The 12862-nt window shown below is 36.1% G+C and overlaps 1 protein-coding gene across 1 annotated transcript in view; it reads left to right on the top strand.

Moving 5' to 3' along the window:
* Positions 1 to 10666, top strand: part of LOC149531191 (uncharacterized) — a 52053-nt gene extending 41387 nt beyond the window's left edge. Inside the window, exon 3 of the mRNA XM_089810631.1 lies at positions 10041 to 10666. Coding sequence (XP_089666757.1) covers positions 10041 to 10578 — 538 coding nt within the window. The 3' untranslated portion in view covers positions 10579 to 10666. The remainder of the gene's footprint in view (positions 1 to 10040) is intronic.
* The last annotated feature ends 2196 nt before the right edge of the window (positions 10667 to 12862 follow it).

The raw sequence follows: 12862 nt of genomic DNA, 5'->3' as shown, positions 1-12862 counted from the left end.
GTTTGATTCTTCGTCGCTACTGCTACTTTTAGATGATGAATCGTCTGAATCCAATCATTTATGCTTCTTTTTCTTACTTGTCTTCTGTTTGCTTTCCAGATCCACGCATGATTATACGCATCAGCGTATGACGCTGGTGGTACAATCTTCATCTTCTTTTTCAGAGCCAGCTGTAGGCCCTCAACAAACCATCGTTTCTTCAATCTGTCAGCTAGTTGACTTTCCATCTTCCCAACCTGTTCTTTCAGCTGTCTTGCATAGGCACAAATTGTTTTGTTCTTTCCTTGCTTGGTGTTGTATATCTTTGCTACAATTTCATTATTGTCCTATAGTAGTTGGAACTCTGCTATGAACTCCTTTCTGACATCCTCCCATTTAGTCAATTTCTGAGGGTCGGCATCTGCAAACCAATCAATTGCCAAACCTTGAAGGGTTGCTGGAAATTGCTGAACCCAATCATCTTCATCTCTTATATCATGTGCTGTCCATATCGTTTCACGTCTTGCAGTGTCTGATCGGATCTGTCGTTCTGTCACCATTAAACTTCGGCAATTTCTCCTTGGGTCCTGCCATTACTACTTTCGCTTGATTCTGTGGTACTTGTGTACCCGTGCTGTTTTGAACACCTACGTTGTTCAAAGTACTCATGCTATTCACAGTACCCTCGTTCTGCACAGCTGCACTGCTCTGAACAACCACCTTGCTTCCAACAACTGCATTACCTGGTGAAGGAAAATCTTCCTCAAGCAAAGTTGTTTGATTCTCCGCCTATATCCGTTTGTCAGGTGTATCGGGAACAAAGAGTTCACTCACACACTCGTGCTCCCTCGGCACTTCAAGCCGTGCGAGTTGCTTCCCTTCCATTCGGATGTTCTATCCTCGTCGTATGCAGGTTAAGGAACTTCTCCCTTGTTTCTTCCACCAAATTCAGTAGTTGAGTCTCTTCCAGCAATTCCTTGGCACTCCTCGACCTACTAGGTGAATGCACTCTCTCCGTTTGTGCCCCCTCACCCCCTCGATGTCCGTTGGCAATCTGCTGAAGCTTTGGTCTGCGAGTGCCCCCTCACCCCCTCGATGTCCGTCGGCAATCTGCTGAAGCTTTGGTCTGCACTCTGCCTATTGTGCTAAAATTTAAACTTCCTGTGCTGTACGTATTTCATCCTTGTCTTTTATCTTATTTTGATCCTTGTTAAGCAAATTCGGCATTAATCTTCATAACATTTCTTTCGTTCCAGGTTCGTCTGGCAACGGCGCCAAATGTTTACCATACAGGGTAAAGATACTTAACGCATGTAGTATAGCAAGATATAACACAGAATAGATACTTTATTCATATATGCAATATGCACTCAATGCTTACAATCCCATTACAATGATGTTTACAATGATTATGGTGATTCAAAGTCCCTTCCAGACAGTGTACATATACTTTCCCGAAGGGGTGACTCAACAGTTGCGCCCGTTTGGATACTATTCTACCTGTCGGCTACAATATAGAATTTACCGACATCTTTTATCTCACCAAATTTTGTCAGACAAGTTGTTATTTGCTACTGTTGTAGGGGTGTTGCAAGGAAGGCTTGCTGGAAGCTGACAACGCCACTACTCTAGGTACGATGGGTGGTTTGGAAAGAACATCCATCTCAAATATATAAAACTGAGATAGTAACTTCTACGTTGTGCAGTAATCAGATTGTAAAGACTCAGATAAATTTAGCAAAGATCCTTCAATCACCAGTTGAACGTTCACAACTCACGGGGAAAAGATAGAACGTACTTCTGACCTTTAATGCAAGCTCCCAAATCAGAAAATATTTATCTGACGAATTGTCAAATCCCCGAGACTCTCTGTTCTTGCATTATTATAATTTAGATTACTTGTACCTTTCCATTTAAGTGATGCCCTTGGTCACCTATTGAATCTTCCCAGCAGACATGGCTGGCACTGTAGAATTCTCAAACCAGTTTAGGATGTAAAATCTCCAATCTCACTGAAGTTGATGTTGCCCAGCCCATTCTGTGGGTTGTTTTGTAGCTTCTGCATTTGCCTTGTCATGTATAACAGTTGAAATAATCAATTTTCTTCAAAAGATGGACTGCAAGATCCTAGTTTCTTGTTTGCTCTGAGATTTTTAGCTATCGATCCTTAAGGAGGCGTTAGCTTCAATTTTTGAAGTGTTTGAAGATACTATATGTGCTATCTCTGCTTGTTCACACAGTCATGAAATACCAGAAATTGCTGGTCTAAATGAAGGTCCACGAATGATGTATATCAAAACTAATATTCATCTTAGAACAAAGATGCCTTAAGGATTCAGAAGCTGAGTAACCTTAGCCCATCAAGCTTCCCAAGTAACTAATAAGCATACCAAGCGGATAGGGATGAGTCTCTAGCTAAGGACGATAACCACTAAAACTATTCGCTATAATGAATTCGGTCCTCTCAATTATCAGACATAATGACTTTGTACACTCAGCACTTTTGCAAAGGATTTCCAAATACCCAGTTACTTTTTCTGCTCCCACTGATGAAGGCGATGATGAACTTTAGACATGGGAAGTTCTGAAGTAATGAGACTACCGTGATCTGACACTGCAACTCAACGACTAACCTTTCTGGGAAAAGAACGCCCTGCCTGGCGCCTTAGCTACTGTGAATGTTAATGGCCTAGGAGATGATTGTGTGATTATCGCCGAACTCTGTATTGATTAGTTTAGCTTGCTTATTGCCTTATACTTCCTGTGCAGTAGGAGTAGAGCAACTTCCAATCTTCCCAAATGTCTTTAAAAAACCTTGCCTATTCTAGAAAGATCTTCCTGCTGTTTTAGTACTTGAAAGAATATCCAGAATCTGCAATAATTGTTATTGGACGATAAAATGATTCTGTTCAATATGGTAGGTGTTCCTGTAACGTTACACTAAGAACTCAGAAACTGTCCATTGTGCAGTTGTCATCTTCTTGTAGCTTCTGCAAAAATTCTTCTTTGGAAGCTGCCATTGCGAACTTTCTGAACATCATGGCTCTTCCAAATATTTACTTCAATAATAATCTTCCTCTCACTTAACTCTATGTTAGGATCGTTACGCAATTGATTGTCTTTTTCATCCAAAGGAATAATCGCACGATTCAAACACAACACTCTCAAATAGGAGGAGAAGCTGTGGTTTATTTTAACTCCTCCGCTAATTTGAATCGGCTTTCAATACTGCTTTGCTGTGTCATCATACAACACTGAGTAAATGCTATTGACATTCTGAGAACTGTAGAGAAGATGTTCTTTGTTCTTGTTCAAAGAAGCTTCCCTGTCTTACACAAACTTGCACCTAAGACAGACGGATGAATATATGGACAGCTTGTAACCAGCCTCAACTTGTCTCTTGAAGGCCCGGTATTTGTTTCTTTCCTTCCATGAATAATAACACAAAAATGCTACAAATTTATTTATTTTTCCCGTTAAACAATAGAACTGGGTAACGACCTCTGCAACACAAGGACCTGTAGTTATCATTTCTTCAGTAAAAAGAATAAAATGACTGTAATCTGCGATAACAACTTCACCCAGAAAGCTGACGTCCAGAGGAATGACTGCAATTGTTAGTTTTGTTCGTTCGAATGCTACACTGAAAAATGAGGACTCCGTGCAAACTCACGGCCAATACAAAGTTCTCAGCCAAATACCATTCCGCGAAAGCTTTGGGTTTCTTACTATTGCCTTATTCGCCTCTCAACATTTATCATGTTCACAGAATAGAGAGAATAGTTTGTCAAATAGATTTAGGCATGCAATATTTTGTTCACCCATACGACACTTCAGGAATTAACAAATTAAAATATTTTCTGCAACTGGTAATGATAAGTCCACGATATTCTATCTTCATAATCAATATGAAATTTGCAAGAACTTGCACAACGACATAATAACAAGCTCCTTCTATGAAGTTCAGGCCACGAAGGTTCACAAAAAAGTTAATCTTTATTCTAACTGTCTGATAAAATCTCCACACTATATAAACTTCTGCACTACAATTTCACATCAGAAAATAAGCTCCTAGGATAAATAATTTCTGACTTTGGAAATGATTAACCTTTTTTGAAAATATGTCCCATAGGCTGGTAGGTTCGATGCTCTACTACCACTATAATATCTGTGATAAATATTCTACCAATTTTTCTCATTAACAAGTTTCAGCACAAATAGATAACTCATGCAAACCAACCAGTAATATAAACCAGCAAATGAACTGATAAATGTTTGTTAAATACTGAGTTTGATACAATCCCAGACTATTTATTGTATTATAAATCAGCAATACAACAACAATTTCTCCTATAGAAAAACCTCATAAACTTCTATTGTATTATAATATTCAGCAATACAAAAACCAATCTTGTAAACAGTGACAACAGTTAGATTGGAACACATAAAGAACCTGTAAGCTTAACGTGAACTCTGTGTTGAATCCACTACAGTGATGAACTGGGGCTATGTCCAATCCACCAGAAATGGCCTAAAGGTTTGCATCCTGAGATTTGAAATGGAAGATGTAAACTCCCCCAATGTTTTTCCAAGAGAAACTCAAATTCTCCAAACAGGCAATAATCCAAGCAGCTGAAGATGAGCTCTCTTCCCCTTTTAAGCACAACACGATGACTCTTCATCTTCCCTTACCTGTCTCTTCAATTTTTATTTTCTTTCCCCTTTTAATTGTCTTTTTCCCACTTAAGAGAATAATATAAGTTAAAGTGGCCTGTTAATTCCTCTTTTTAATTTTAAAGTCATTTATTGAAACAACTTAATATCCTATTGAACTCAGAAAGCCATGTAATAATAGCTTTTCGGAAAAGCTCTTGGCAAGACATTCAAAGTCCAATATTGCAAACCTGGAAATACAAATCCCAACTGACTTCCTATAAATAGTAAGCAGTAGAAATCCCTGCTTTTTTGACTCTGATATGCCTGATAGTGAAGATGCCTATGTTGAAACTTATGCTGACCTTTGGCAAGACCTGGTTAGCCCACAAGGCCATCATGGAAAAGGCTAATGACGCATCAGAGGCTGATGGCTCGAAAAGGGGACATTACGTCAAGAGAGAATTAAAATAAAATTAGCAAAAAATTATCATGATCTGGTGATATCTTGTTATTTGCACATGGCTTGAGGCAGTGAAATTTATAACAAATCTAATCCTCTTTGAGAGATTAAACGGACAACCATTGATTGGTAATGGATATTTGCTGCAACAAGATCTCTATTGCTCAAGTATGCTTACATGCCCGTTTGGTATTGAGAATTTAAGTGGTATGGTTACAAAATGATCAGAAACAGACCTCATGTTATATATTTCTTTCCTATATGACATTTTCATTTTTTGAAGCCAATTGAGAGACACAAGGTGAACTATAGCATTACTAAATGGCTGCTTTTATCTTCATCACAAATTATAACTCTCTTGAGATCAAAACATTAATGCTTGTGACTTAGAGGGATGTAATTGATTGTACCTTGTACTTTGTAGGTATATAAATATCTCATTATTTAGCTATGTTGAGAAACTTGGGAAGAGTGATTTCTCCTCTGCATTTAATTTGGTGGAGAGTCCCTTTCTTTGTCACAGCTGAATCTGTTTATCTGGGAGTGTAATCACCATAGCTTATATGAATCTTAATTTTTGTGAATAAGATTACTTTGTTTCAACATGTTCTTGGAAATGATTTTTCTTGTCACGGCTTGCACGTGATTTTAGGGTGATTGTATCGTATTGTCCCTTTCATTTCCAGATATAATCATTTCTCTGTTTTACTTTCCTTAAATGATTACATTGCTCTTTCCTTCATGTAGAGCTAGGAGTGATGATTGCTTGGGTGGGTTTTATTGTGATTACACATGAGGTTTGCCAAGTCAGTGGTTGCTTTTAGTTTTGGTTGAGCAGTCTTGTTTTTCTCATTTCTCTTTCCCCCTTTTCTCCCTTTCCCCCTCTTAACCTTTTCCACTTTTCCCCATTTTTCATTTTCCTTTTTGTTTTTGTTTTTGTTTTTAGAACAGTTTAGGTATAGTTTTAGGTTTCCTTTGCTCCATTGCTATATCCTGCAAGAGCACTTGCCATTGCATATTGATTCACAACATTCTTTTTGTGAGTGGCTTTTTCTGAGAGAAGACCAAATAGTGTGTGCTATCAAATCCTTGAAACATTGTTCAAGCACCTTAGCCCCTTGCTGAACAGCAGGGCATCAGCCTCTGAAGCTATCCTAGTATAGCCAGTTTGTTGGTGGCAATTAAATGGACTCCCATGATTGTTGCATCTGCTTGCCATTCACTCACATATTTTTTTAATTCCTCTATTATTAAGAGAAAGTGGTTGACATAAAGCTTCATCCATTTTGTTAAGAGGAACAAACCTACCTCGAGGGGAACAAAGTAGGATTTTATTATATACAAATTCTCACGTTTCATTGATCAAAAGACACCTCAGCACAATGAAAGTGTAGCAACATGGTGGGATGTGTTGGTTCCCAAAACCACAGATCGGAATCCTATGAGCCTTGCCTGCTCGATGCTGGGATATCCGACCAGTTAAGGCTAACTTGACGGAACTAAACAATACAGTCTGAGTTCCCTGCAGTTCCGGTTGTGCAAAACCGAGGTGGGTGTACTTGATTCTAGACAACCACCTTATATCCAAGATGCTTAAAGCATATTAGGTAAAGCACAAATACAATGAAAGTTTTCCTAATGGCAAGAAATATAGAAAACTTCAAATTTGCAAATTATGAATTTAAAAATAAAAATAAATGACTGTATAAATGTGATAATTTTTTAAATAAAGAATGAATGCAACAAATGAATATATTAATTCCTCAAAGGAAAAAAAATGAGACATTTGCCAGCATATGGATTATGAATAAGGAGTGAAAGACTAGTGCTTAATTAAATGGGCAATCAGAGTCAATAGTATAAGTTGAGATGTACAACTTTATAAAGCTTAATATATTTAAACTATAAACAATTTTAATAATTTAGATGCAACGGATCAATTATATAAACGCAATTTAAACTATTCTAAAATGCACTTTAACTCTTGTCGAGACAAATTAAATATAAATATGAAACTAATTAAATATTTCACAATATTTATGTTTATCAAATTTTAAATGCAATAATTACCCAGTCCACTTATTCGAATATTAAAATATTTATAGAAAATAATAAAAAACATTTATAAAGGACACAACTTAATAATAATTTAAAACTCTAATGCAAATAAATTAAAATAAATACATCTTTGTCCAATATAGTTCAACTCCAGAATCGCACAAGAATTTATTCGATAATTCACCATCCACAAGCTTAATTCAAAAATCATTTCTTTGCACATGAAAAATATAATACATCATAGAGCATAGGATAGATAAAAATTTAAAATATGAATATATATACTGTTTGATATTACATCTTGTATTTATAAATGATGAAAGGGTGCTTCAGAAAATAACACATCTTTTCATAGCACCTGACTATAACTTAACAATTTATAACTAAAACTGAAACATAATTTTGATTTAATAACAACCGATAGGTTGCATAGTTCTATGTTTTATTAGTGATAATAAATTATTTGAAACTTTGATGCCCTGGCAAGGCACATAATTATTATTCCCGCCTGCGACTTGTTCTCTGTTTCTTTCGCGCAATGCCAGATATAGGAATGTGAAGGTTCCCAGGATGCTATCAAATTAGATGATTTGAATGGACGTTTCATACAGGAGCTTCGTTCCAATACATATTCGCATAAGTCTCCGGATTTCCCATGTGCGTTCACTGTTTATATCCTCCAAATAACGTAACATTCAACCCAGGCATTTCGTGACTCTAAACTGGAAGGGTTTTTCGTCGGTGGTGTTCTGGGCACTGCTACATGGTCCTGTAGTCTCTACACTCCAGATTTGCGTAGGCTTCTCAAACTGCTTCTCAGAAATTTGCAAGGATCGTTCTATGCATTCATTACTATCTTTCAGTGGGACTGTATCCTCCTTCCTATCGTGAATCCCATATACCTGCAGCCAAAACATAATAACATTAGATATGTAGAATATATTAATCAAATCTCCTATCGTTGCAAATCTCCTTGCTCCAGCATCTCAGTTCCTTCCATTGCTCTGGTATTTATCCCAGAATTCTGCTGTGTTAGATAACTTACAACCCTTTTGCTAGTGTAATGCCTCCTCGCTTAATCCTTCAACATTAACTCACCCGGTGCATTCTCTATGTGCCAGAAATTCATTTATTTTCAGTGGTCTTTATAATTGCTAGTTGTCTCTGAAATGTGCTTTAAGTTTACTGAATCCACGAGCAAATAATTTTGGTAGGTATTCTTCTATCTATACATCCGGCAATATCATCTCTCCCTACCTTTACCAGTATTTGGGGCTGTAGAGTTGTATGCCATCATGTAATGCTTTTCCAGCAAAGACCCATAAGATTGGCATATTCACACCTCTATAATCTGAAACAAGCTTCAAATTTACACACTCTGACTTTCTGGTGCTGAATATGATATACTATTTGTTTCCTAATCACTGTCTGATCATTGTATCATAAACAGACTATTTCTTTGCTTCTGTATTTACTTCCCACCTTTGGATTCCATGACTACAACTGGTATAAATATTACCTCTTTATCTGCATGTATCAGAAATAAGTTTTATGTTCAGATTGACTTGATTTTCCTTCACATATACTTATTTGATTCCATTGCACTATTGTGTTATAGATATGTTGTTCTTGATTGTGGTTTTCAAACAAATCTATTCTCTGGATATATTACAGCATGCCTCGATCCATTTCAGAGTTTGATTGATCAAATTCATAATGCATTACCAGTGTATTTCATAGTTGTTCATTTTAACATCTAGTAACCTTGAAATCAAATTAAATATTTCACTATTTGTCTATTCATTCTTTCTTTAAATCTTTGTGAACCTCTTACAACTGTCCTGCTCATGAATTTTAATGCTTTGAAGCATTTTGTTTGAATATAAGTAGTGGGTAAGATCTAAAGATTCTTCCTTTGCCATGGTGGTTGGGACCTTAAATTTTTGAAAAATTAGTGTTCCATCAGGATGTAGAGCTCAAGGAGCTGACAAGAAATCATGAGAAACATGATATGCAGCTTGTTGGAGTTTGTTGTGGGAAGCAGTTGACTTAGAGGCCAACAATTGGTCTGATTAGTGGTCACCAACATCCAATAATGAGTCTGATTGTTGAGCTAGTTATGTTCTTTGCATGATGCATCATTCTTATTTTGGCATTTATTATTCTAAATCAGGTTTTGTAAGTTCATTGTATGCCTATGATCCTTACTATCAGTTTATTAGATAGATTGTGGACTCAATAGATGGTTATTGTACTTACTAGTTAAAGTTTCCAATTTCTTCTGGTTGGCATGTATTTATTTTTACATATTTTTAATTTATTTGTACTTCAAAAGTCAAATATTAATTCTTATGTATTCTTAAATAGTTACCCACCAGCATCACCAAAACTTGTTCTCCTGACCACCGAGACAATTAGTATATTTCTGGTGGCATGCTTTCTGGTTTCTTTACTTTTAAAAGAAACTTCTCTGTTTTATGATCTTTTGAGACTTCATTGATGCTAACATACAAATTGATGCAAGTTGAATGATTAAAAAGACAAATCATTAATATTGTAAAAAATTCTTATGGGATTTGCATACTAGTATATGGAATTAGGGAAAACATTGCTAGCAAATAAATGCAATTTAGTAAACTTAGTAAACATATTTTCTAGAAGATAGTCTGACTACACAAAATTAAGACCTTGTAATTACACCATATAGGACCTTTTTGTCAAACTTTCTTGTATTTTGTATAGTTATGTGTCCACAAATGTGAAACACCACCTAGAAACAATAAAATTGCAATGATTGGACAGGGGTACAATTCCTCGTTATTCAACTCAAGTACTTCTGATTAATATTTTGGTGAAGGTCAATAAAAAAGTTGTTCTTTTTATGCAGTGTATTGGTGCCGGATTTATATCGGGGAGAACCTTGGCACAAGGATAGACCTCAGAGTGAATTTGAAGAATGGCGAAGAAAGCATCTACCAGCTAGAGTTGCAAGTGACATTGATATATCTGCAAAATGGCTTTTAGATGAATTTTCTGCAATTGGAATATCTGATAAGATAGGTATTGTGGGTTTCTGTTTTGGAGGTGGTCGCTTAGTTGAAACTCTTGCCAGAGATACACAGTCTCATTTTGGTGCAGCAGTTTGCTTCTATGGAAGCAGAATAGATCCTTCCTTGGCTGCTCAATTAAAAATACCTGTATTGTTTATAGTTGGTGAGAATGATCCACTGTGTCCTGTTGATTTTTTGCATAAAATGGAGAGTCAAATAAAAGGATCTCAAGTCTGTGTTTATCCTGGTAGAGGTCATGGATTTGCTCACCATCCAGAGTCTCCTGAGGAAGATAAAGATGCTGAACATGCATTCACCACTGCAAGAAATTGGTTGCACAAATACTTAATTGAAAATGCAAATGTTACTGAATGACAAATAACTAATTTTGTGGAAGTGTAAATTATTTTGTTTTTCTGAAGTGCAACTTTATGTTAATGCCATTAGAATGAAGTTCATGTCTTATTGCAGGAACTGGTTCTTTGCATGTTTGAATGTAGCAGGTAGACCCTATGCCTTATCTGAATTGTTATCAAGCATTCATAATCTTTTATTTATGATCTCTGGCTATCACTTGAAAATTCTGTATGATAACACTGACCTTACTTTCTTAGTCTTCATATTTTGGAAACTTCCCTCAACCATGCTTCTCCCCATGACGAAGAACTACTTGAAGCAAATATCAGTATATACAGGAGAGTAGATACAAGGGTTCTTAAGTGAGCTGGAGGATGGAATAAGTTGATATGCAATTTCTGTTGTTTAAAATCCTAATTATCTTCTGTTGTTGTAATTGTATTGTGAGAGACTGGCGAACTGTGATTAGCATATTGTCAATAATAGTACCAGTGCCTAAGCCTTTCTTACATTTTGGTATGACTATGAGCAACTTGAAATTTTATAATATGAGCACGTCCCTAGCATCTGCTTTTACTAAATATCTAGGTGGTGTATGATTACATTCTTGCACGAATTGATGCTCATAGAGACAGTATCAAGGCACAAGAGCATTCCATTTACAAACCGTTTGACATGGAAAACTGAAAGTTGAAGTGGAATGTTTCTACTTCTCTATCCGATATTCATATAATGAATATATAAATTATAATAGAGTTGACAATGTAAACCAGACATGTGAGTAATAAATCTATCTTTGTTTCCTCACAAAATTATTATAGAAGAAGACTACAGATGGTCAGTCAAGGTCGGAGTGATCTGACAAGGTCATACTTTTTTCTTTGACAATAGTTAGTTTCTTTAAAAGTTAGAAGGTTGCCAAGAACACAACCGTGAACCAACAAATGCTTGCAATTATTTGAAGCTGACAAACATTTAATACAAAGTCAAATAACCAATAATATCCAAACATAATAATAGTCTTGAATGCTGACTATTGTTTTCCTCAATTATAGTGTCGCAAAAATCATGGGTTAACCCTATAAAATTTGCTTGTTTTGTACCTTGGTCCTTTAGGCATGCTTTTTGAGACATTAACTAAGTGTCCTTGAGTGTAGTTGACCACGTTCGGTTGTCTACCTTGTATTAGTTAAATTTATTAGCAATGTACTGCGGGAGCCTTCCCTTACAATAAGGAGAGACTCGTGTCTCACACACTATGGTTGAATTTACTATTTTGCAATTGGTTGATTTAAGTCAATGGCAAAATATTCAACCAACAATTTTTGCAACTCTGTTGGGTATAAGATATGCAAATAAAGGCCTAACACTATTGGTTGAAATATACCAATATCCTATTGATTGTAATTTCATTTCTTGTAGTTTGTCAAACTTTCACTAAGGACATGTAAAATGGTTGCACAAGGTCCTTTGCAAAATAATTTTGGTCCTTTTGAATTTGACACCATCCATACATGCTCTTCCTCATGGTTTGTAAAAGAACTTTCCCAAGTTCTTTAGCGATGACAAGCAACATCTTCATGAGAGCATCACAACTTCCTACAATCCACGTGGAGTTCTTGATGTGGAACATGAATATGTCTTTGTGAGATTGTTCATTGAGACACTTAAAAGAGTAGTTGTAGATTGATCTGAGAATCTTATAACCAAAACTATCACTCATTGGGCTACTATAGAAATTGTTGTCACAAAAGTTTGTACACCTGCCTAAAGTTTTTACCTAAGGGCAACCTTGTGAAACATAGAAACAATCTCCAAGCTGTGGGACTTGAACTGTGAGATTGAGTCTTCGGAGAAGGCCGACTTCCTTACTATCAAGGTGCACTTTACTATTCTTTGAGAGGACGGGGAAGAAGAAATGCATGAAAGCTAGACTACCTAATCTAATCCAAATGGGGTGATACAACAAAATAGTTTGTTCAATCATATCTTTGCGTAGCAATGCACTATTCATGAATATGATCTTAGAGGACAATAATTCAACCTTTGTTTTGACTCAACAATCACACACATATCAGGAACCAAGTTGATATTATGAGGAAGGGACTTCACTTTATAACACTCAAAGGGGAAATAGTAGAACTTTTATGCAGATTGAGGAATGAAAACAAATACATCAACAAGGTAAGAATGGGTTTACACTTATATTAATGGAGAATGAGGCACATAAGAGATTACATTCATTCATAGACAAAAGGGAATTACCATAGCAGAGTATAGAATATTGTTGTTGCAGAATTAG

Source organism: Cupressus sempervirens, chromosome 11 (genome assembly GCF_028749045.1).
Source record: "Cupressus sempervirens isolate cs-2001-9-10 chromosome 11, ASM2874904v1, whole genome shotgun sequence".
Classification (NCBI taxonomy): domain Eukaryota; kingdom Viridiplantae; phylum Streptophyta; class Pinopsida; order Cupressales; family Cupressaceae; genus Cupressus; species Cupressus sempervirens.
This window is presented reverse-complemented; position numbering and strand designations above follow the sequence as displayed.